At 42.6% G+C, this 24,994-nt stretch overlaps 5 protein-coding genes across 5 annotated transcripts; 2 read left to right on the top strand and 3 right to left on the bottom strand.

The window, feature by feature from the left end:
* Positions 1-326: 326 nt before the first annotated feature.
* On the top strand, positions 327-1,402 carry LOC102715514 (profilin-A). Its single transcript, XM_006661628.3, has 3 exons — positions 327-574; positions 687-824; positions 915-1,402. The coding sequence occupies exons 1-3, from the start codon at positions 452-454 to the stop codon at positions 1,047-1,049; spliced, it is 396 nt and encodes a 131-aa protein (XP_006661691.1). The 5' UTR covers positions 327-451; the 3' UTR covers positions 1,050-1,402.
* A 5,661-nt stretch (positions 1,403-7,063) lies between these two features.
* On the bottom strand, positions 7,064-8,196 carry LOC102715239 (profilin-A-like). The gene is made up of 3 exons (XM_006661627.2): positions 7,941-8,196; positions 7,687-7,824; positions 7,064-7,552 (listed from the first exon to the last, which is right to left on the bottom strand). Exons 1-3 carry the CDS (start codon positions 8,061-8,063, stop codon positions 7,418-7,420), a joined length of 396 nt encoding a protein of 131 aa, XP_006661690.1. The 5' UTR covers positions 8,064-8,196; the 3' UTR covers positions 7,064-7,417.
* Positions 8,197-14,766: 6,570 nt separating this feature from the next.
* LOC121055553 (DNA-directed RNA polymerase II subunit RPB1-like) lies at positions 14,767-15,927 on the top strand. The gene has a single exon (XM_040528264.1). It carries the CDS (start codon positions 14,767-14,769, stop codon positions 15,925-15,927), a length of 1,161 nt encoding a protein of 386 aa, XP_040384198.1.
* A 340-nt stretch (positions 15,928-16,267) lies between these two features.
* On the bottom strand, positions 16,268-19,603 carry LOC102722529 (disease resistance protein RGA5-like; the record flags this gene model as incomplete). Its single annotated transcript, XM_015841461.2, has 3 exons — positions 16,268-16,454; positions 16,804-17,527; positions 18,294-19,603. A coding segment is annotated over one exon (1,257 nt), but the record flags the coding sequence as incomplete, so codon positions are not given.
* A 97-nt stretch (positions 19,604-19,700) lies between these two features.
* On the bottom strand, positions 19,701-23,001 carry LOC121055521 (disease resistance protein RGA5-like). The gene is made up of 3 exons (XM_040528044.1): positions 22,896-23,001; positions 20,955-21,768; positions 19,701-20,527 (listed from the first exon to the last, which is right to left on the bottom strand). The coding sequence occupies exons 2-3, from the start codon at positions 21,755-21,757 to the stop codon at positions 20,296-20,298; spliced, it is 1,035 nt and encodes a 344-aa protein (XP_040383978.1). The 5' UTR covers positions 21,758-21,768; positions 22,896-23,001; the 3' UTR covers positions 19,701-20,295.
* Positions 23,002-24,994: the final 1,993 nt, after the last annotated feature.

Raw genomic sequence — 24,994 nt, 5'->3', positions numbered from 1 at the left:
GGTACCAAGATTTTACACTGAAATTTTAGTATCTCCTGATACCTTCTCAATGACGGTAAAATTGTTCTTCAGATTATCATTCAGCAGCAGTGACCAAATTTAATCGATGGAATTCAAATGTTCCCCATAAACAATATATATAGACATATGAATGTCTGGTCTGGACCAAACAATCCAAGAGCAGAAGGAAATTAAAGTGGCATGAATTGCGAGCGAGAAGCCCATTAATAGAGGCGAAGTTGAAGGCAAGCGTAAGACACAACGTGTGGTTGGGGACGAAGTAGCGGGGAGCCTGTCCTTCCTCTATTTATACTGAACCAACAGCCTCACCACCGCGACGAACACCACCGAACCCGCGAGAGAAACGACCCAATCGATCGAGTTTTTTTTTTCTCGGCAGCGGCAGGCAGCTGAGGATCGATCGGGAGGCGGCAAGAAGAGCGGATTCAAGATGTCGTGGCAGACGTACGTCGACGAGCACCTGATGTGCGAGATCGAGGGCCACCACCTCACCTCCGCCGCCATCGTCGGCCACGACGGCACCGTCTGGGCGCAGAGCGCCGCCTTCCCGCAGGTAACAGTGCACCAATAATATTTATGTATCCTCCCGGCTGCCGTCGTCGCCGGCCACGAGCGTTACCATTGATCGGTTGTTGCATGCATTATTCTTTGTTCTGGCTGTCCAGTTCAAGCCGGAGGAGATGACCAACATCATGAAGGACTTCGACGAGCCCGGGTTCCTCGCGCCTACCGGGCTGTTTCTCGGACCAACCAAGTACATGGTCATCCAAGGTGAACCTGGTGCTGTCATCCGCGGCAAGAAGGTAGGTACCCAGCTTACGCATCAATCACCTATATATATAGCATGATTTGATCAGATATATATAACCGATCGATGATCATTGTTTTTGCAGGGATCAGGAGGCGTGACGGTGAAGAAGACTGGGCAGGCGCTGGTGGTCGGCATCTACGACGAGCCAATGACCCCAGGGCAGTGCAACATGGTGGTCGAGAGGCTTGGTGACTACCTCGTAGAACAAGGCCTGTAAATCACCATTGTTGTCGTCGCCACAGTTCAGCAACAAACCAGGAAAACGAGCTGCCTACAACATATAGTAGATCTCCATGCATTTTTCTAGCCACCGTGCATGCATGGGATTATGGATTATTTTTTGTTTTCCTACTCTTTCTTTGTCACCACCGGTTGTTGTGGATTGCCGATCTGGTTATATATTTTTTTTTTGTTTTGATCCAACGTTCCTTCATGCCGATTTGGGCTAATAATTTTGTGTTTTGCGGTTGGCCGGTTTGGTCATTTCAATTGCCATTTGAGTCTGGGATATGTAACAACAAATGTAATTAAATCCACAAAATTTGAAGCAAGATTCATTAAAAGAAAATACTTCCTCTGTTCCATATTATAAGACTTTCTGGGTTTGTATACATGTATATATTTTGTATATGTATATAAATTCATTAGCACACATATAAATCTATGTAAGGCCAGAAAGTCTTATAATGTGAAAAGGAGAGAAAATATACGTTTAACATTTACTGACTTTTCTTGGAGTAATTTTAGATCTACTTTTTTACCTTTTTGACCTGAACAAAGCTATGTTTCTCTTTAAAAGGTTTTAACAACAGCGGAAACTTGGAGAACCGCTGTCTATCCAAGCAGTATTCTCTAATATTACCAATATTATTGCCAGTAGCTTTCATAATATTATGGACCATTTATTAAATGCGAAAAGATGAAAGGCTTAGTGTGATTCAATTTTGAGTAGAAATTACCGCAAAAAATGTCAAACTAGGATATTTCGCCAGACATAAAACCCCTAGAAAATGTTAAAAGTCCAAAGATAAAGCCAAGGATAATATAAAATTTATTATTTACACCGACAACGACCGATTGTACAAATTGACACAAATTATAAAAACATCTTACCTATCTAAACTTAACGAAAATAATAACACTTGCAAACTTCATATTAAGACAATACAATCCTATCAACGATTTCCCAATGTCAAGAAAAATATAGTCAACGGCAAACAACAATTTGATAGAAGATGCTACATTGCTAGAGCTGTATTCAATTAGGACAATCTCAATGCATAGTTTCATCCCACACTTTTCAAGAGTGTCACGTTAGCTACTTTTGGTTCGGTTTGATGGATGAAAGAACCTCTCTCGGTGCACAGTTTCATCTTACAATTTCATAGGCTAGCTACAACATTAAATATTTGCATCAGGTTGTGATCAAGGGTGCCATCTAAATTATGTAGTCATTTATATATGAAATTATAAATAATATGATACTCGCTTATAAGAACATGGTATGCGTTCGGTTTCTCTGCACGGGATCATAAAAAACGTGTTTAGATGAAACATTTCACTCTCAGTGCCACTTCATTGGAGTTTCATCGTCTTGGGAACAACAACCACTGAGTTTCATCCATATGAAATAATACCCATGAAATATATATGCTCTCTCTCCTATTAATTTTGTTGCCACATCATTTGTTTTGCTTATGTGGTACCCTGTTAAATGTGGATGAAACCCCCACTGAGATGGACCTTACAACATGTAAGTGAGGTTAGCAAATTAATCCTATGAGACAGGATCTATTAGGATATGAAGCTGGAACCCCTTCGAAAACATAGCATGTGTCAATGCAAATCTTAAAGAATCTATATCGTTAGCGCTATATGGAATGCCGCCTACTAGCGTTGCGCCAGATATAGCAGACCAGCAAAAGGCCTTGCATCTTTGTCAGCGTCGAGCATGTCGGCCCTATGTGGGGCGCTGTCTCCCTAGCTCTAGTTTGTGGGCCGCCATGCGCTGCCGGCAAAAGGTGCATCATCTTCGTCGGTGTCGAGTGTCAATGTGGATTCATGTCGCAGCGACCCAAGAGGCATCCGCCACTTACCTTTGTCATTGTGTATGGTGTCCTCGATGCTATAGTCATCCATCCTAACATAGTTTGTGTGGTAAGGCCCATTTCTTTTCTTGGTCACCACTAATGCTGACGAGGATGATCATGGAGACATCGTTGCCATTTTAGGAGGGGCATTGATGGTATCTATGGATGCCCCACATCGTTGAAACTTTCTCTCTTCTAGTGAAGAACCTAGCGGTGACATTTTAAATATTACGACCTTCTTGAAGGCATCATGGGCCCAACGGTCTGAAGCGGTTGCCGACCAATAACTAATAGCGGTTTAACGAAATCAACAACTAAGTATTACTGTGTCCCTTAGTGGGTCTAACTGGCCGGAGACTGAAAGGACCGGTGTTGACGCAGTCTATACCATGCTACAATTGGAACGTTACAAGTTTATGGTTAGCCTAACAGCAACATAAATTTCATAATGTCCTACAACCACAGGAATCAACAGTGCACTCGTATAATGAGTCTATGACTATTTTTATACATGCACTGCTGGATAACGCCCATGGCAATTAATGCGCTATTAAGCATGTGCCTAAACATTGAGTAAGCTCGAATCTACTCGGCGCTAACTACTTGGCTGCAATTGTATTTATTTGTTTGGGGAAACACAACAATTATTTATCTCCAAACCACTCGGGTTCAAATCGCTCGGAGAGAACCACCAGAGCTAGGTACCAACACAACAATTATTTATCTCCAAACCACTCGGGTTCAAATCGCTCGGAGAGAACCACCAGAGCTAGGTACCATCTGGGTTTGGAAGCACTCAGAACAGTATTTTGCTCGAGTTATGAATCTCAATATTTCGAGGATGTCTTTAGGTAACAGTCCATAGAAAACTCTATATTTAATTTTACACATTTAAACATAGAGTCGGGGGCTACACCTGTTCGATGCACCTAAGATTTTCGTATAGTCTTAAGTAAACTCTATGTTTAAATGTTTCCTATTTAAGCATAAAGTCAGGGGGGCTATACCTAATAGGTGCATCTTCGATACACCTATCTTTTTCTTTCACATTTGGAGTCCTCCACAACCTCTACAATCATCATGGAGTACTCCGGTTCATTCAGGAAGCACTCGGAGAGTGCTCGAGAAGCACTCAGACTACGTCAAGCATAATGCGTAAAGTTGTACCTGATGATCAACAATCTACACGGATGATTTGCGCGACTATGTACGACTTTGGGGATACTTGTACTAGGGGTATCTGTGGACTATATACGTACGTATAATATAGGGTACCGGATAGGAAGGCAATCGTATCTGCACTAGATTGATTAGGAGTTTGGTAATATCCGAATTACATGCCGTGGACACTGGACCCAGCCATATCTATAGGATAGATCTTAGTCTTATTAGAATAGGAGTCAACTATATCTGTAAGCCTTATCCTCCACTATATAAGGGGTACATGGCACCCCTCAGTGAACACACATCATACATCATCAAATACAATCCCAAGCAGGACTATGGTATTATCTCATCAACCGAGAGCCTGAACTTGGGTAAACCTCGCCTTCATCTTAACCATCGATTTCCACGCCTTTTAGCCACCGTATTATTGCCGACCTAGATCATCGACAACATGCAAGTTGGTTTCGACCGATTGTAGCAAAATATTAAGAGAAAATATTAATTGCTTATTTACTTGTTTGAGTTAATCTCTATCGGACTCCTAGCCGATTTCATCTTTCAACAGTAGATTGTTCGACCTATCGGCTAAATGATGCTACATAAACGTCCTATCAGCTAGGTCCTTAGATACCCATCAACTCAAAAGCCGATTGACTTGTTTTACTATTCATCTTGTCAGTTGCAAGATTAAACTGATTGGCACGCCCGCATCCCTATTAAGTACTTAGGTCCTGGACTGGAGCGACGCAGATACTCCTAGGCATTCACGTGTATTTAGTATGCCAGATTAGACATATTTGGCACCAACAACTTCCTGGTTCCCTCTATGGTTCCTAATCATAATTAAATCATTTGGTAGAAATTTATTATTAAAATTGCATAAAGAAGTATATAGGAATTAACCACTTGTAAATTCAATTGTCACGCATGAGCTTTAGTAATGGAACCGTGTATGACAACTTGAGGAGCATGAGTGCCGTGTCTATCCAAAGGAGTGATGTCCTCATCATCCCCCTGCTGAATTGGAGTCTTAGACTCAATCTCATTCTTGTTACCCAAATAAGGTTTCAAAACATTGAAAACATCACTAACACCACTAACACCATGTTGACGATCTAGGTCAGCAATAATATATGGGGTGGCTAGAAAGACATAGTGAACGATGTATGTGTTCAAGCTCTCGGCTAGCAAGATAATATATGAAGACGAAGGTATACCCAGGTTCAGGCTCTCGGCTAGCAAGATAATATCCTAGTCCTGCTAGGGATTGTATTTGATGATGTATGGGTCAATGTGTGTGGATCTGTCCCCTGGAGGGTGCCCTATACCCCTTTATATAGTTGGGATAGGGCTTACAGATGAGATAGAGTTCTAATCTAATAATATTAAGATCTATCCTGTTGGATATGGCTGGGTTCGGTGTTACCGGCATGCAATCCGGATGTTACTAAACTCCTTAACCCATCCAGTACAAATATAATTAATTTCCTATCCGATACCTTTGAGCTATACGTACATATACAGGTTACGGGTACCCCTAGTATATGTATCCCACGCACCATAATGTGTGGGCCAACTCAATCTTATATGCATTATCATTAATCTTGGTAATAACTTTGAAAGGTCTAGCTGTTTGAGACATTAATTTTGATTTGCGCACATTAGGAGACCTAATTTTTAGAGATATAACCAAACAAGATCTCCTGATTAAAAAATAAGTTCCTTCCTCCCTTGGTTACCATCAATTATACACTGCTCATTCATACGCTCAATGTTTTCTTTAGTGGTTTCATATAACATGAGCATAAATTTTGAATGTGTTTTAGCATCAAAATTCATTTTTTTAGAAGATGGGAAAATCAATTAATCAATAGGAGCACGAGGGTTAAAACCATATACTATATATACCACCAAGTGAGCAAAAACTTCAAAACTTAAAAATACAACCTTCCGAAGGGAATTTCACGCGTTTTTCTTTTATTTTTTTCTCAACCAGCAACACAGGAATAACAACCTCACTTGATATCATATCATCACAAACAAATGTAAGGTCTGATATGTGGAATTTCATGTGTGTACTTAAAAAGCATGCTAGTACTTCAAAATTAGACAACTCAATCTCTCCAAGGGAATGTCACACCTTTTTCTTTTCTTCAATGTTATTGTTTTCTCAACTAGCAACAAAACACTTAATATCAGTTCGAGTAGATGTAAAGTTTGACCTATGGAATCTCGTGAGTGTGCTTTAAAAATCATGCTAAAATTTAAAAATTAGAAAACTCAATTTTCCTAAGGGATTTTTGCACTTTTTTAGCTTTTTTTTTTCTCAACCAGCAACAGATGAACTACAACCGCAGTTAATAGCAGCTCAAATAAATGTAAGGTGCTAAAACTTTCAATTTTGCAAGAAGAATTTTTCATGTATTTTTCTTCTATTATTTAATATCAACCAGTAACAAGTAGGGTGGTATTGGGCCCATTTTTTCTATACAAAATTTATGGGTTGAGGCTCAAAATGGGGTGGCTGAAATTTTATATGTTTTTTAACTCAAAATATTTAAGAGTTTGGTAAGGTTGTGAATGGACTCAAACGGATATAACGTGTGAACCGTTCAGATTCAGTAGTGTGGTTTTGAAAGCGTGCTAAATTTTAACTTTTGAAACTCAATCTTCCGAAAGGAATTTCTTACTATTTTTTGTTTTCTCAGCCAGTAATAGACAAATAGCAACCTCACTTAATAGCAACTCAAATAAATGAAATGTGGAAATTGCGGAGTGGGTTTTACCAAGTGTGCTAAAACATTAAAATTAGAAAACACAATCTTCATAATGGAATTTTGTACTATTCTTTCGGTTTTCTTTATTATTTTTTCTCAACTAGTAACAGAAAAAAAAAAGGGTTGTCTGGTCAGTTGCTCTATTATAGTAAGTACGGAGTATTAGATAACTAAATTAGCATTGTTATTGCAATAGATTGGATGAATGTAGACTTTTTTTTTCTTTGTATTGCAACGAAACAATGCCAATCACATATATGTTGTTCCAGATTCACAATTCAAAGGTCAGCCATAAATGACCAAACCGTCATAAACCAAAAAAAAAAAACAAAATTATTAGCCAAAACGACATGAAGAACGAGGGATTAAAAAAAACTATGGCAGATCGAGAAGTGATCTGCAATGTGCGGTGTTGGCAGAAATTAAACCACAATCCCATGCGCGGTGGCTAGAGAGAAATGCATATTGATATGATCTACAGTACTGTGATGTGGTTCGTTTGGCTGGCTTGTAGCTCAACTTTGGCAATGGCGACAGTGGCTTTGATCGATCTACAGGCCCTGCTCTACAAGGTAGTCACCGAGCCTCTCAACCACCATGTTGCACTGCCCCGGTGTCATCGGCTCGTCGTAGATGCCGACCACCAGCGCCTGCCCAGTCTTCTTTACCGTCACGCCTCCTGATCCCTGCGAAAACAAGAATTAAGTATATTAATTTCATTGATCATCGGTTATATCTGATCAAATCATGCTATAGAGGTGATTGTTAATTAAGCTATATATATATATATATGCGTTTGATGGGTAATTAAGCTGGGTACCTTCTTGCCGCGGATGACGGCACCAGGTTCACCTTGGATGACCATGTACTTGGTGGGTCCAAGAAACAGCCCGGTTGGCGCGAGGAACCCGGGCTCGTCGAAGTCCTTCATGATGTTGGCCATCTCCTCCGGCTTGAACTGGACAGCCAGAACAAAGAATAATGCATGCAACAACCGATCGATCAATGGTAACGCTCGTGGCCGGCGACGACGGCAGCCGGAAGGATATACATATATTATTGGTGCACTGTTACCTGCGGGAAGGCGGCGCTCTGCGCCCAGACGGCGCCGTCGTGGCCGACGATGGCGGCGGAGGTGAGGTGGTGGCCCTCGATCTCGCACATCAGGTGCTCGTCGACGTACGTCTGCCACGACATCTTCGCCTCCCCTCTCGCACCCCAAGAAATTAATTAACAGGCCGGCTCGAGTGATCCGGGGTTCGTCGCTTGCTGGCTCTCGCTCGCTCGCCGGTGCTAATTTGTCGCGGCGGTGAGGTGCATATGTAAGTAAGCACGGTGGGTGGAGGACTATAAATAGATAGAGAGCCGAGAGCGGCGATCGAGGAGGACGAGGGGAATGGATCCCCACTGCTTCGTCCGTCCCAGCCACACGTTCCATCTTTAGCTCGCCCTTTAACCTCGCTCCCTTTGGTGCATGCCTGCCACTCTGCCAGCCATCTCTCTCCCACTTTTTCTTCCGCTAACTTACGGGCTACGCACACGATTCATGGAGTCAGAGCGACCCATCGGGCCTATCCAAAGGCAGCAAGACTCCACCAGATGGGCCTGGTTTTCAAAGAGCTAAATATGCCAATCGAAAGGAATAAGTTTATTAAAAGTCCCTCAACTTAACGTCGAGTCTGTACAAAGTCTATTAACCTCAAAATCAGAAATCTATACCCCTAAACTCGCATAAACCGTTCACAAAAGGTCCCTTGGTAGTATTAACTTAACTTTTATCCAGTTTGGCTGACATGGCATACGGTGGGTCCATATGTCAGTTTTTTTCCCCTTTTTTCTTTATTTTCTATCAGGCTCTCTACTATCTCTCTCTTCTTCCTCTCCTCCCTCTCGAATGCGCGTGCTGGAGGACAGAGCATGGCCGGCGTGGGTCGGGCGACAGCTGGGGCGCAGGCGGGCGGTGGAACCACAGACAGGCCGAGCGACAGTTGGGGCGCTGGAGGGCGAAGCACGGCCGTCAGCCTATGCGGGCTTGCGGCGGCGGTGGTTGCATGCGACGGCCAAGGCAGGTCGGGCTCGGGCGATAACTTAGGCGCGAGCAGGCGGCGATGACGGTTGGAGCTGGCCGCTCCGCGCGACGGCGTCCGAACGACGCCATGATCAGCCCAGCACCGCGCTTTGCAAATTTCCCGACGCACTCGCCACTAGCACGCCATAGCCCTACTCAAAATGCAACACCTAAATACCTAATAACACGTGAGCTTTGTGCATCCATGGCGTCGCGAGCATCGGAACACGTCGCAGATGACAGACATGGTTCTTGGCTCATGGTGCACAACTTGTAGTATTATGCACACATTGAATAAACCATCTCGATCACAAAAGCATTGTTGATGAAGGAGTATTAATAAACAAACTACTCATACATATGCTAAAGTTTTAAGGCTGGAGTTAAGAAAGAATATCTACCTGGGCCTCGAACAGAGGAGATGATTGATCGTGCTATACACCGGTAAAGACGACCAGATCAGTGGCGTCGAAAGTGACGTTTCGGGTGAAAGGTCCCAATTTCTTTAGCTATTTTATTTCTCGACAAGCATAGAGATGAAGAAAAGGCATAGTTAATTGATCGATTAGCTGTGGGTCGGATTAGTGAAATAAATCTTGCGTGCATGCGACACCATGCATTCTGTTGTTGATTAGAGCTGCATTATTCTTCTTTGTTGGTTGTTGCCGGCGGGGGAGCCCTCCTCGTGGTGCTCCCGGGGGATATACCGCACCGCCGTATGGCTGCGAGATGGCGGTGCCGGAGCAGGCGACTCGGCCACCGACTCCCCCGCAGAATTCAGCCAGGAGGATCGTCATTACGATGAGCACGTCGCAGGCTCGCAGCACGCTACCTCGTGGAGTCCGGCAACGAGCTACTCATGGTCGTCAGGCTGACTCCTTGTCCTAGGAAGTTGACGTTGGTGTTCCAGGTGTTCTAGATGGTACATCTACGGATAGCGCCCAGCAGGATAGGGCACAGGTGCCTAGGCGGCGGGTGGGGTGCGGCAAGATCCTCGCCGCCGTGGACACGAGGTTAAGCGGCGACTATGACGAGGGGAGATGAGGAGTGCACTGCTGGGTGGGCTGTCATGCTCGAGCTCGGAGCCGATGCTCTAGCCGGGGATGCGTGCGGTAGTGCAGATACTGAGCGGCGAGGCGAACTCGACGATTGTGCCGACGACGACACAGAGAAGGAGGAGAGAGAGGGAAAGAGAAAAAATGGAAAGAAGGAAAAAAAATTCCTGACACGTGGGGCCACCAAAGTCCACCTCAGCAAAATTGGTCAAAAATATGAGTTAATACTGCCATGGGATGTTTTTCAAACGGTTTATATAAGTTTAGGGATACACATTTTTGGTTTTGGGGTTAAGAGACCTAAGATAAACTAGATGTTAAGTTAAGGGACCTCCAGTGAACTTATTCCCAATCGAAATTGTCTCCTTTCTTTCGTACCATTGTTTCAAGGGCCAATTCCCTACATGCCCCTGTAATTTCACCCAATCCCTTCTATGCTCGTAAATTTTGCTTGATCTCTTATATACCCGAGTTTTCATTTGGATCCCTTGCATACCCATTACGTTAGTTGACCATTAGTTTGACCGTTAGTTATTGTAGAAATTATTTTATTGTTCTTGGTACATTGCTAAAAGCTAGAAATGTTTTATGTGTAAATTATTTTAGTTGTGAAAACCAATAAGAAATAAATTACTAAACATTTGTTATGAATTTTTAAAAATTAAACATTATTACGTTAAAATAAAAATATTTATTTTAAAAAAGTTTTGCATCAAATTTGAAAATTACTTTTCAACAAATATGTATTAAAAAAGATTCGTTTGAAAAAACAAAGGGATGTAATTAGTTTATCACAAACTAGAAAACATATTTAAAATTTTTAAATAAATTTCAGATCAAATCTGATGAATTTCATGTATATCCTAAAAATTTAAACCTAAATAACATTTAGTTTTAGTTCTTAATTTTCTGGTGATGGATTTAATAATAATAATAATAATAATAATAAGTTTTATTTTTAAGTTGGTCGTTAAATGATTGTATTAGTATAAGTTGATTTTTTTATATAAAAATTTATTAGGTAGGTAGCAAATATGTATAGGAGGGGTGATATAGTCATTTTAAAATATTTAACGATCAACTAATGGTCAACTAACAAAGATAGGTATAGAGGGGATCAAAATGAAAACTCAAGGGTATATAAGGGATGAGATAAAACTCTGGGGTATTAAAGAGACTGAGTAAATTTTCAGGCGTACGTAGGGAAGTTTCTCTTGTTTCAAATTTGTCCATCATATGATACCACCCATTAATTGACCGCTAAGTCAACGGAAAAAAACACATTTGACCTGAAGGAAAAATTCATATGTTATTGTGAAAATTTAATTTCTCATTGGTCATTCCCAATGACTCTATTAGAAATAAATTATGTTGAACCAAAACAGGTAGCAGTTTGGTAAAATATAATAGCTATATGTATAGAATTATTTTATTACAAAACAAATACTTGGTGGCTATAACATATGAGAAAAAAATTGGCATTTACATTAACTTTTTCTTAAGGGAAAATGCATCTTTTTTCCTTGACTTAAAGGTCAACTAACGCTTCATTGACGACAGTGGTATAATGGAACGGAAAATTTTAAAACATGACATGGAGGGGAAGAGCCAAATTAAATTGGCATACAACGAAACATGTCAAATTTCAGTAACATATAAAGAATTCTCAGTGCCAACTATGAATCGGGCGCCTGATTTTTAACAAAAAAATCAGGCGGCGTCTTACTTAAAAAAATGTTTTAACTATTGAAATGATAAACATAGTTAAATCATACTTTGAAACATTTTTGGTTTAGAGTATGAAACATCAATTTTCAACTATTCAAACAACAACTGTTCTTATCCATCAAAGACCAAATACAAGAAACATTATCTCGATCGGCATTGCAACATTTTGATTTAACGCCAAGTAACATCGAAAATTAATTAACTGAAACATTGAAAAATCACAAAAAATATCGTTGCAGGTATGCTTCATCTCATATCTGTAACACTGGCATGTGTTACCGTTCAAAACAACATGAATTATACTAGATAGGTAAAATCGACTTCCCCTCTATGTATTCACATCACGGTTACAGATTGTCAGTAGTATTGCTTTTTCAAACATTCTTAAATTTTTTAACACATCTTTGACTCGCCGTATATAAAAAAAATTATGCAAATATGTTACAATGTAAGTTATATTTAAGATACTCCTAGTAATAGTAGATCCAATCCTAACAAAATCGATGATAAGCACATAAATTTTCTCAATAAAACAAATGGTCAAAATCAATATCGTGACTATTAAAATGCGGATAGAGGGAGTAATAGGTTAAGGCTGGCACACTGGCTTTATATGCTAAACTACATAATTGCAACATTTGCAAAAGAAAATTTACTAAAACAAAAATTAATGATGACATGTGAGAATGGCCTTGTATATGTCATTGGGCTGAATTTACTACACTGAACTGTAGCTCTTTCAAAAAACTTTTTTCAGAGATCGACTTATAAAAAAAATACTTCAACTAAAAATATACATTTTTACTCGGTGTCATGGTCATTAGCGTCGAGGTCCAATGTCTCAATACCAAAGACAATGATGCCGACAACCTCGACCTTAGGATGGCTAAATCATGACATGAAGGTTGGCGCAAAAGACATTGGTGTCGAGAACCTATTTAAAAAAATTATATATAAGAAAAAATTAAAATAGATACTTAGTACCACTGCCTCTGTTAAATATCGGCTTAAAAAATAAATTAATATAATTTATAAATCAACTTATAAACTGGTTAGCGGTCCGCGAAAAGTACATGTGAAAAACGCGTGAGCAAGATTAGGAAGGGGGACAAAAGAACATACTAAGATTTGCACTGAACCATTCGTCTAGGGAAATTGGAAAAAAGGAATCAGCAAGGTGTCACCGAACTAATTGACAATTGCTACGCCCTATCAGCTCCCTGTTATTATTCATTCTGTACCTGCTCTCCTTATTAGGCTACTGTGCTGCAACGTTGATTTGATTTTGGTTTGGATTTCATAGAGGTGGCACTATCTACAGGGAAGAGAAGGGAATGCTGTGGTTAATGACTTAATGTGAATCACTCACAAATGATTTTTTTTAATTTTTTTATTTTTCAAAATACAACATCATAATTTCTTTATCAACAATTGCATAAATATACACATAACGTCCTCCAGCCGAGTGTTTTTTGAAAAACAAATTCCTACAGGGCGTTAAATATGACATGACTGCCATATATCCCATATATGTATGAGAAAAATTGCATTTGAACCCTTTAATGCCCTCCTAGTGGGTGCGTATAGTTTGGTACTATTGTTTTTATAATTTTTAAACATATCGTATGAAGTTGGATTGAGTCAATCTCTATATCAAAACTGGTGAGCTCGACGATATAAAACTTTGTTGATCGAAATAAGATATACAACTTTGTAGTTCATTACTTTTTCATTTAAAATTATTTGTGGTATCAAATAAGCATTATTAGTTTTATATCAGTGAAAACCGGCGGGAAGGGCCTGAATTGAAAAAGGAATATGTTTTGGATGATGGCTTTGACTATGATGGTACCGGTAATAATACTACTTGGGCTGCGCTCCGTAGGAGGGTGACGATAGTTAGTTATCCGTGCGAGAGGAGTTAGTTATCCGTGCGAAAAACATAGTAATAAATTAGTACATGATTAATTAATTATTAATTATTAAAAAATATAAAATAGATTAATATGATTTTTTAAACAACGTTCCTATAGATAATTTTTGCAAAAAATTACACCGTTTAGCAGCTCGGGAAGTGTGCGCGTGAAAAACGATTGGTATAAAATAACTTGTTCCTGCTACCGAATGCGGCCTTGATATCGTAAATAATTTTAAATGAAAAGGATTATCAACTAAGAAGTTATAGACCTTATAAACAGTTTATAGTATAGATCTTATCTCCAATGAATATCATTTGTAGCGTAGATATGATATTTTATAGAAATGTATTTAAGATATTGGAATGAATATTTAGACCTCTAAATGATTTTAAATGGAAACTTGTCAACTACAAAGTTATAGATCTCATCAAGCTTTACAATTTTTATGTACAATTTAATACATTATAACATCACATGACATGTTTAAAAATGACAAATACAATACGTACCAAACTTTACAAGAAATTTTGAGTTTAGGCCCTTAGAACCCTCTAGAGGGCGTTGATGGATCCAAATGAAAAATTTTCAAGTACTAATGAATTTATGACTGTTATGTCATACTTAACTTCCTCTATGAGGACAATTTAAAAAACACCCTAAGGAGGCGTTGGGTATATTTATACGAATATTAAAAAGAAATTATGTTTTTTAATTCGTTTTTAAAAAATAAATAATAAATAAAAATTGGTCGCAAATGTGCTTCAGAATTCGCAGATGGGACATAGTTTTGAAGTATGGGCCAGCCCAGTCATACGGGAACCATCCGGCCCAATAAACTTTGGCCCATCAGGCCCACCAGAGACTTTGGCGATTAGTACTATCCTGTCTCCTAATTCCCAAAAAAAAAAAGAAAAAAAAGAAGATCTCCGCGTCGCCGCCATTAGAACTCCGACTCCGAGTTGGTGTACATGGAGCGCCTTCCCCTACATAAGGAGGACACGGGCCCTTCCATCCCCGCATCCATCCATTCCACCCCCGCACACCCACGCCTCGTTCTCGCCGTGACCTCCGCTTCTTCTCCTCCTCTTCCGTCGTCGCCGTGAGCTCGCGATCTCTTCTTGATGGCGCCGATGTCTTCCTGCGCGTCCAGCTCCGCTGCCGGTTCTTTCTCCTCGGCAGCCTGCGGCGGATCCTCGAGGGTACAGGGACGTGCCTCCTCCACCTCCTCCTTCTTGCTCGGTTTAGGGCATGGCGTCGGGGAGGGCTCCTTCTGCCCTTCGTCTCCGGGCGGGTACGCGCCGTCGAGCCCGCTGGTGAGGATGAGGATGGCGCCGCCTCCGCCGCGCGCTGCTTCGCCGGACTACACCCCGTCGAGTCCTCCCCGTCGGGCTTCTTCGCCGGACTACACCCCGTCGACGCCTTCGCCCCGGGCGGCATCGCCGGACTACACCCCGTCGAGTCCTCCCCGTCGTGCTGCTTCACCGGACTATTCCCCGTCGAGGCCTTCGCCCCGGGCGGCGTCGCCGGACTACACCCCGTCGAGTCCTCCCCGTCGGGCTGCTTCGCCGGACTACGCCCCGTTGAGTCCTCCGCGGGGCGCCGCGTCGCCGGATTACACCCCGTCGATGCCTCCATGGCGTGCTGCTTCGCCGTACTACACCCCATCGACTCCGCCCAGGGCTGCATCGCCTGACTACACTCCGACGACTCCTCTGCGGCGGGCCGCTTCGCCGGACTACACGCCGTTGACTCCTCCACGGCGGGCGGCATCACCTGACAACACCCCGTCGACTCCTGCGTGGCGGGCGGCGTTGCAAGACTACAGCCCTGAGACGCCACCGCGCGGGGCCGCGTCGCCCAGCTACACCCCGGTGACTCCCCCGCCCCGCGCCGCATCTCCGGACTACATGCCGTTGTCCCCTCCTCGCCGAACCGCCTCGCCGGACTACACTCCATCGACGCCCCCGCGCCTCGCCGCATCACCCGACTACACTCCGGCGAGCCCTCCACCCGGTGCGGCGTCGCCAGACTACATACCATCGACTCCGCCCCTCGCCGCGTCACCCAACTACTCTCCGGCGAGCCCTCCATCCCGTGCGGCGTCTCCGGAGTACATCCCCAGCACGGCGCCACCGTCGGCTGTGCCGTCCGGTGCAGAGTCTGGCACGTCCCGGCTGCGGCGCCGCCACCACCCGTACAAGAGGAGCGGCTCCGGCAGCGCCTGCTGGTTGAAAGCGGCCCAGGTCACCGGCGGCCGGCATCGCCAAGTCTTCCTGCACGGATACTACTAGGCAGCTTGTACTACTAGTAATAGCTTGCAATAGGACAGCTTGGATTATTTAGCAAATCGTGTATTATCATGGATGTAATCAGTGTTTGGCATTGTCAGTAATGTGCCTATAATCTTGTATTATCACGGATGTATGTAACTATATGAAATTCAATAGAAAGCTGATATCTTTTTTTTTATTTCCTGTCCAGTGGATTTTGTAGTTCTGATTGTTGTGTACTGGAGTACTTTGTTGAATTTGGATGTATTGCAATCTCAGTAGTTGGATCTAAAATGGCATCGAGGTTGTTTCTGGCCGAGTGTAAAAATCAACATTTCTGCATTATATCAATTGATAAATCCTGGAAAGCTGGAAGCTTTTCTCTATCTTCAGTTTGTCAATGACAAGCAATCTCCAGATACTCTTCATCTTTTGCATCAGTAGATCATCATAAGCATCCATCTCGTTCAGTCTTGATTGTTAACTATTCACCTCCAAAGCGCTTGCATGTTTGTCATTCCTCAATTTTCCGAGAAGCCACAAACCAACTGCATGAACAATGTTAATCATTTGCATCAGAAGTCTATACTCAATACTGATACGCGGTTACGTACGTACGTACATACATAGTATATGTAATATTTTTGCATATATGTCATTTCTCAATTTCCAGATAAACCAGAAACCAACAGTAGGAATTATGTTAACCATTGCATTAGCAATCAACAATGAATACTGATACTGAAATGAACACTCAAGTACAGAGCTCGTTAGCAGATATTAGAATCCAGGCACAATTAATCATGTGCATTCCTCTATTCTTTAGAAACTGCTGTGTTATTGTGGATGTAACTATATGAAATTCATAAAAATCTGATAACAGTTCGATTTCCTGACCGGTGGATATTGATCTGTGCTTGCTCTGTTCTTTGCTCATAGTGCTCCGATATAAACCGAGGTATGTTTGGACATGGATGAAAATTTTCTCAGACATGGTAGCTTTGCATTGTATCATGATGTTAACTGTATCTCAGATTCCATGAAAACATGTTTCTTACTCCGTGTAAATCAACCTTTCTGCATTTACTCCATTCTATCTTCAGTCTGTCAGGGCCAAGCAATCTTCAGAGACTCTTCATCTTTTGCATCAGAAGCTCAACATAAGCATCCATCTTGTACAGTGTTGATCAATTTCCAGAGAAGGCACAAACCAACAACACGAACAATCTTTAATCATCTGCATCAGCAGTAAACACTGGAACTCAGTCTTGATTATGAATCAGTATCCTCCAAACCAGCAAAAAAAAAACCTGCATATATATTAGCAATGGGTCTGTATCATTCTGAAATAGACCGCCAAACAATCACCCTGTAGATCGACTTGCCTGGGTAGCCTTCCCACGAATCCAACTGAATAAACAAGAAACGACGACAACACCAACATGATCAAATAATCCTTAAATATATTATTAACAGGAAATAACTTTTGTTCGCAAATTACAAGTATAATAAGTAAGAGTGAAGCATGAAGACAGGCACTTGGGCTTGCCTAGATGCCTGGCGACCCTTGTTTTTCACACGACAAGCTCCCGACATGCTACACTTGCGTACCCTGAGTGGCCTGCAGCAGATGAATCTTGGATGGATTATTATGGGGTAATTTTCCTGTTCTTGTAAAGGTATCAGGAGCTACCATATTTTCTATCGTAAAATTTTATACCTCCGGTTACTTATCTATCAAAATTTTTGATGTAAAATTTTAGTTAAATACATATATATTGTATTTAAGTACGGAAAAATTTCTCGTTATTATGACGTGTTGAAGTCCCATGACATCAAATTGTTCACCTTTGCGGACTGCAAAAACAAGTAAACCACTCTGCAGGTACAGATGTTAAAGAAATTTGTGGTGCGGAAAGACAGAAGTGGGTTACATGGATTCCTCCAGGGTCACTAAAGAGCCATAAGGCCATTAGTCAATAATTGGCTCCATCATAAAATAACTTTGTTTTCTACTCATTACACATACCAATACAATAGCTAAAAACCTAAACCTAGAATACCCTTCATTGTATCAAATCTCGTTACAATTATCTCCTATTTTATCTATTTTCAATATATTTATTTCTTGTTTTCATAAACTTTAATGTAATGATTACTTAGAAATAAACTTATTTTAGGACAAGCTAGAATGAGTAAAAATGATCTTATTTTAAAGACGGAGATAGTACTAGATAGCAACACGTCCAAAAGGTGGAAGTTGTTTACTGCTCAAACTGTAGTTAGTACATGATCATGCTTACTATGTAATTTTCTGGTGTATTTCATATTAATGAATTTCTGCCTACAGTTTGCAGTACCAGTAAATGGCGATAAGTTTGTAGTACCATATTTTATTCAGATCAGCCATTTTATCCCAGTTCTCTTCTAGTCAGAAATTTCAGAGCTGTGTATGCGGGCAACTGACGATCTTCACACTAGGATGACCAGGATGCTTGCCAATAGCTTCCCTTAGTGCTAACTCCGCAGCTCTTCGCTCTTCACGGAGGCCTCCAATTTCAAGGAAAATCTCTTGGAGCCCTAATAAGTGTTCAATTCCGGAAGGCGCTGTAGCAGCAGATTTCCCCCATCCTTGTGCACTGAAACGTAACTTGAGCCTCGTCAGCTCTGGCATTGTTCCTGCCTCAAAGACCAGGCAAGGTGTCCTACACCAGAATTTGAAGTATCTGAGAACTGGGAATGCCTTGTCATGCATAATTATCTTAAGCTTAGGTGCTCGGCGAATACGCAATCCAAGGTTTGTGAAGGAAGGCAGTCGTGCAAGGAGACTGATATCATCATCTGACACCTCCTGCACTGCAAGTTTCATGACATGAAGCTCATGGAGCTCTCCAATCCACTTTGGAACTTTGAAAAACCACCAGTATATGATCTCCAATTCGCGAAGATGGCGGGGTGGAGGGGTCAGAGAACTTAGGCCATTTCCACAAGTATCAGGCCAATACAAATGTAGATATTTGAGGTTGCCAAGCTTTTCAATGGAAGAGCGCAAAACATCAATCCATGTCTCTGTATTAGTTACATTTTTATTAGAAGAGCAACACAGATTAAGATCTCTGAGATTGGTCAGCTCTCCGATACTTCTGATATTATGCAATGAGTTCTCCCCCAAATCAAAAGAATGCAAAGTCATGAGAGACTTCAGGTTTCCAATCCCATCAGGTAATCCTGTTCCTTCTGGGATAACAAGATGAATCAAGTGAGGCAGATGAACAATATCTTGCGGAATACAAACTGATCCCCATTCTATATCAATGGTTTCCAATAATTTTAGCTCCCCAATTTGAGCAGGCAATTGTATCTGCACATGAATGTCGGATTCAATCTTCAAATACCTCAGTTGAAACAATTGACAAATTCCTGTGAAGTCCAAACTGATCTGATGGTGAACATCTGAAAACATTACTATTAAAACTCGGAGAAACTTGAAGTATGAAATATGATGCATGTGAATATAATTTGAGCTTCCAAAGATTGCAAATGACCGAAGATGCGTCAGACTAGTAGATGCTGCTGTAATACCATGGTTCCCTTTGCCATATTGGAAGGAGAGCCGATGGACACTGTTGTCACGCCCCAACCCTAGGAACCCCCCAACCCTAGGAACCCCCCTAGATTGGGCCTGTGCTCTAGGACATCAAGACTTCCCTCACACAACCAACACACATGTCTTTTCTGCACACTTTGTCCTCACTCATGCGCACCCGAGAAATGACTTCCCGGTCGGTCGCTTCCCTCACACAACCTGGTCGGTCACCCATCCCCTTGGAGTTCTCTTGAGATAAGCTTCCGGAAAAGAAGTTGTAACTTGGGACGTCGGTCCAACATACCCACACTTGGGCATCACGCCCCAACCCTAGGAACCCCCCTAGGTCGGGCCTGTGCTCTAGGACATCAAGTCAGGCATGGCTTTACATGGCACACTTGCTTTCTTTCTGTCTTTCCTCGCTGGGATGACACTTTCCTTATGATTTTAGACCTGAGTGAAGTAGAGAATGAAGTAGGAGTGATATCATACCATCGTCTCGTATTGTACAACAACCGTTCGTGCCCTTAATTTCCACTAACTGAATGCTTCGTAGGCGTGTGGAATTCAAATCCCTTCGGACCTTGCTCGGCACGGTCCTTAGTATGATGCCGATCTCTTAGGATGGGCCGCTTTCTTAATGAGAAAGAGAGCTTAGCCTTACCCCTTAACAATTGGTTCACAGACCCCTTACCACACTGCAATCAAACTTCGGTGATTACCGCTAGGAGTTCTCTTGAGATAAGCTTCCGGAAAAGAAGTTGCAACTTGGGACGTCGGTCCAACATACCCACACTTGGGCATCACGCATCCTCTGAGCCAAATATTCTATTAAGAAAAAGCCTTTTTGAATCCTGTTCATTCAATGGTTCCATCTTATAAATAAATTCACAGCGATAGCTGCAACATTCCATTGCCACCTTTTCAATCCTTGTTGTTGTTATCACTCTGCTAGCATGATTATTTTGGGGGAACGCACATCTAAGAATATCCCATGCTGATTTGTCCCACAAATCATCGATTATGATCAAATACCTGCAGATATTTCACATGCAGCATACGAAAAATACAAATTAGACTAAGAGTAGAGAATACACACTCCTAAAAAGAAGAAAGAGAAGCAAACAGTACAAACGAAAGAAAGCTAATTGATTTGAACATTTTGGAAACTGTTTCAACTAAGCTTTTAAGAGCCAGTATTGCTCTTTGTATTTCAATAAATGACGTCATTGAGTTTTTTATACATATTTTACCATTTGTGTTATTCGAAAAACTTGTAATTATTTATTTTGTTGTAATTAGATTTATTACTAAATATGTTTTAATTATAACTTTAAGTTCTTGCATATTTGCATAAAATTTTTGAATAAGACAAATGGTCAAACATGTGACAAAAATTCAATAACATCATCTATTAAAATAAGAAGGGAATACATTGCAGTAACAGAAAAAACATAAATACCTTTTGCCCAGTAGATGATGGCGTAGATTGTTGAGAAGGTCCTGCACCTCACAAGATGGAGAAGATGTCTGGCCCAGCTGTGAGAGTATATTACTAACAATCCTTGTTATATCTGGTTTGTGAGAGATTGACATAAATGCCCGACAATCAAACTGTCCTCCAATCTTCTTGTACACCTCGTTAGCAAGTGTTGTCTTGCCAAGACCACCAATTCCCACAATAGACACCACCATCAAATGATGATCTGAACCCATCAGCCTCTTGGTAATATCATTCCTTGGACCATCAATACCCACAAGGGCCTCTGTATCGGCATATAGTGTGCAGAGGCGACGATCAATGGCTATATAGTCTGATGTAGAGATGCTTTCATCAAGCTTATACCTTTTGTGCTGATGGCTCATCTCCACCACACGAGTTTTCAGCTCTTTCATTTGATTGGCCATGCGATTTTGTGTTCTCATCCTGTTGACACGATGAATGATCTTCGAAATAAACCCAGAATTGTCTTCATCCTTGGTGAGATAATGCATACCCTCATCAATCCAGTCCTCAATCTCATAAGCCATCTCCCTTACTTGGTTCCTCCACTCTCTTGTCAGTGGATCAAGATTGCCTCTGTCTGCAAGTGTCTCCAAGAAAGCTTTCATGGTGCTGAGCTCATCCCTGAGGAAGCTCACCTCCTTGGGAACGTTGCTGAACTTAACATGCTCTTCATCAATCAGGGCGGTAAGCTTTGCAACAAGGCAGTTCATCACTCCCGTCGAAACACTCACCAAGGCTTGTTCAGAACAGGCAGACATATCCTTAAATCCTGCTCAAAGACAGATCTGCAGAGGTTAGACAAGCTCTTGATAGGGGGACACAGAGAAACATATATGCAAGAAAAGCAGCTCATATGTATGGGTAAAAGGTTATGTTATTGACTCTTTGGAAGCAGAGAAATAAAGATGACAGGTTCCATGTACCTGTCTTGCCTAATTTAAATACTACTTCCTCCATTTTATAATGTAAGACTTTCTAGCCTTGTCTAGATTCATATGGATACTAATAAATCTAGACACGTATATAAATTATATACATTCATCAATTGATGAATCTAGACAAGTCTAGAAAGTCTTATAATATGAAACGGAGGTAGTACTGGTTAGGTGAGTAGTTTGAAGAAACGTTACGTTCAAGAAAGCTTAGACTACTTCAAATAAAACATACACATTTGATGATATGGCTGAAGTTTGAATAGAGGAAGATGGTAAACTGAAGGAGAATCCTGTAAGATATGAACAAGTCAAAAGAAAATTCATGCTATAGTAGATTCAAACGATCGCTAGCAATTGGACGGTCCCCATCGGCGGACTTGTTGTTCTCCCCCAAACAACCGCGGCCCCTCCGTCGGCGACGACGACCTTGGTCGTCGCCACTGGCAACGCCCCTGCAAAATTCACCGCCGCCGCTCCCCCACCACCCATCTCCCTGCACAGAGGTCGACCGTCGACTTCCTCAGCTAACCCTAGCCCGCTAGCCGACGGTGTGCTGTACTTGCAACAGCGCCGCCCGCGGGCCTCAAATCCACCCCAGCACGCGCTCAGGCAGCCGACGCCCTAGGCCACCCCCACCGGCAAAGCCCTCCGCGAGCCTCCGCCGCCTGCAGCACGCAACCAGCCTCGACGGGGTGGAGGTGGGTAGCTGCTCGAGGTGCGGAGGCCGCTCCGTGCGCCGGCTGAGATTGAGGCAAAAGAGGAAGAAGAGTCGATGAAGGCTGCTCCGACGGGGCCAGGTGGAGCTCGCCGGAGCATGGAGTCGTGGCCATGCGCAGCTCGAGGGCGATGGGACCTCACCGGATTTGGCCACGCGTGGAGTTCTCCGGAGATCACAACGGTAGTTGGGCGTAGCACGGGGTTTTACAGGAACGGGGGGACGACTCGAATAAAGCTTCCAAACCTCGGCTCAGACCGTCGTCGCGCCGCCGGTCGGTGGCCGGAGGATGCAGCTCCGCCGCTTGGTTGCTATGGAGCGTGGAGCAAAATGGAAGGATCAGCTTGGGGATCGGGAGAGACGTTGAATAGAAAAATGTTGAGAACGGGTGATCAAGTAGTAGTAAAGTACTAAAGTTTGGTGGTGGTAGTACGATTGATTTTTTTGTGTCCTTTTGGATTACTTTTAAAATGGTAGTCTGGAATATATATTTTTTTCAAGGAATTATATTGTCATGTATACTCTTGAGGAGGTGAAGTTTTAAACAAGTCAAATTCATAATTCTTGATGAACAACATGCTACATATTTATTGTCACACTAGTGATACCATTAGATTCATATTTGAATTTATGTTCATACAATATGTTGTTATGATTTCAAAATAATGGTTATACGAGTTGTGTTCGGAGAATATAGTTCCCGCAAATTGATATTTGTGGAAGAGAGGAAAATGTAATCTCATTTTTTAATGAACAATAACAATTCACCTAGGTAATTCAAAATATTCATAAATTTTCCTTTATGCTACCTTTCTCGTAAAATATAAATACTTTTAAGAATACAAGAGTTGTTCCATCATATAATGATTTGTTTATCACATTAACTAGTACTCATTCAAATTCTTTCCATCCTTCACCCAATTAACCTCAGCCCTACCTTGTTTAGTGAGGGGCAATAAAGCTTTTTATGCTCGACTTTATTATCTGCTAAATAATTAAAAATGCTTCTGTTTTAAAATAAACTGAGTATTAGATTGTCCATCGTAACGCATGGGCACCTTGCTAGTTAGCAATAACAAAGTATAACCGACACAATTCTTAAAGATTTTACAGTGAACATTATTGTAGTTTGTATCCCAGGAAAGGGAAAACTCACTACGGAGCACCACGGTGCCATATTGTATATAAGGGCACGTACAGTGCTCCTACGTGGCGAGAAGCTCTAGCTCGCCACGTAGGAGCTGGTTCGCCAGCTCAGCGTGAACTGTGCCCCAGCCAGGATGCGCGTCCCCTCGCCAAGGGACGGTAGCTCTGTCAGAGAGAGGAGAGAGAAACCGAAGAAAGCAAGGAGAGAGACAACAGAAACGGTGCCGGAGAGAGCACCACTCGTTGCCCACCCGCCGCCCCGACACGCCGCCCGCCGGATCTACCGCGGCCCAACGCGCCGTCGCCCGCCCGTCGCCCCGATGCGCCACCGCTCGCTCGCTGTCCATATCTGTCGTCCCGACACGATCGTCACCCCGATCCGCTGCCGACGCTGTCTAGCCCCGCCGCCGGCGCCGAAGAGTGGAGAGAGAGAGAGCTGGGAGAGGGGGAGGAGAGAAAGAGGGGAGAGAGGGGAAAGAGAGTAGAGCCGACGGTGCGAGAGGGGAGAGAGTGGGAAAAGGAAAAAAGGTTGTCAACTTTTTTTTTCGTGGGACCCACTTGAGGCACCATGCACTGTGGGATGTAGCTTCATCCTACATGGTATGTTTGGGCTACTCCATCATGGAGCTTGCATTGTGCATGCCCTAAGGCCATCAGAGGAGATATTAGTACAGTGATTTTAACCCTTTCCAAAAAAGTACACATAGGAAAGCAAGACTAGCTCAGAGCAGATGTGCACCTCAACTATATGTTTTCCTATTTATATTGCAGTACTTTTTTCTAGACTTTTCCCCTTGTCATGCACATAAGGCCATGCACAATGCAGTGAGGATCCCTGTCCGCCACGTAAGATAAAGTTATGGTTGGGATATAATACCTACACTGCACAGTTTGGAGGGAACTATGACCCAACCCGCACCTCTCTCTCCACCGAACACTCACCTCTCTCTCCCCACCAAACTCAAGACCGACATTGCCTACTCACTCTCTCTCAAGACCGCTCCTCTCCTCGACTACGCGCAGATCTAGGTGCCCGCCGGCCACCGGCCAGGCTGAGTGGCGGATCTTGGTGGCCGGGCGACGGAGATCGGCGGTTGGATGGCGAAGCTCGGCGACAGAGCGGCAGATCTGGGCCCGGCCGGCGACGGACGACCTCGGTGGCGATGGACGTGGCCCGGACGGCAACCGGTGACCTCGGC

The sequence above is a fragment of the Oryza brachyantha genome, chromosome 10, assembly GCF_000231095.2.
Source record: "Oryza brachyantha chromosome 10, ObraRS2, whole genome shotgun sequence".
Taxonomy (NCBI): domain Eukaryota; kingdom Viridiplantae; phylum Streptophyta; class Magnoliopsida; order Poales; family Poaceae; genus Oryza; species Oryza brachyantha.
This window is presented reverse-complemented; position numbering and strand designations above follow the sequence as displayed.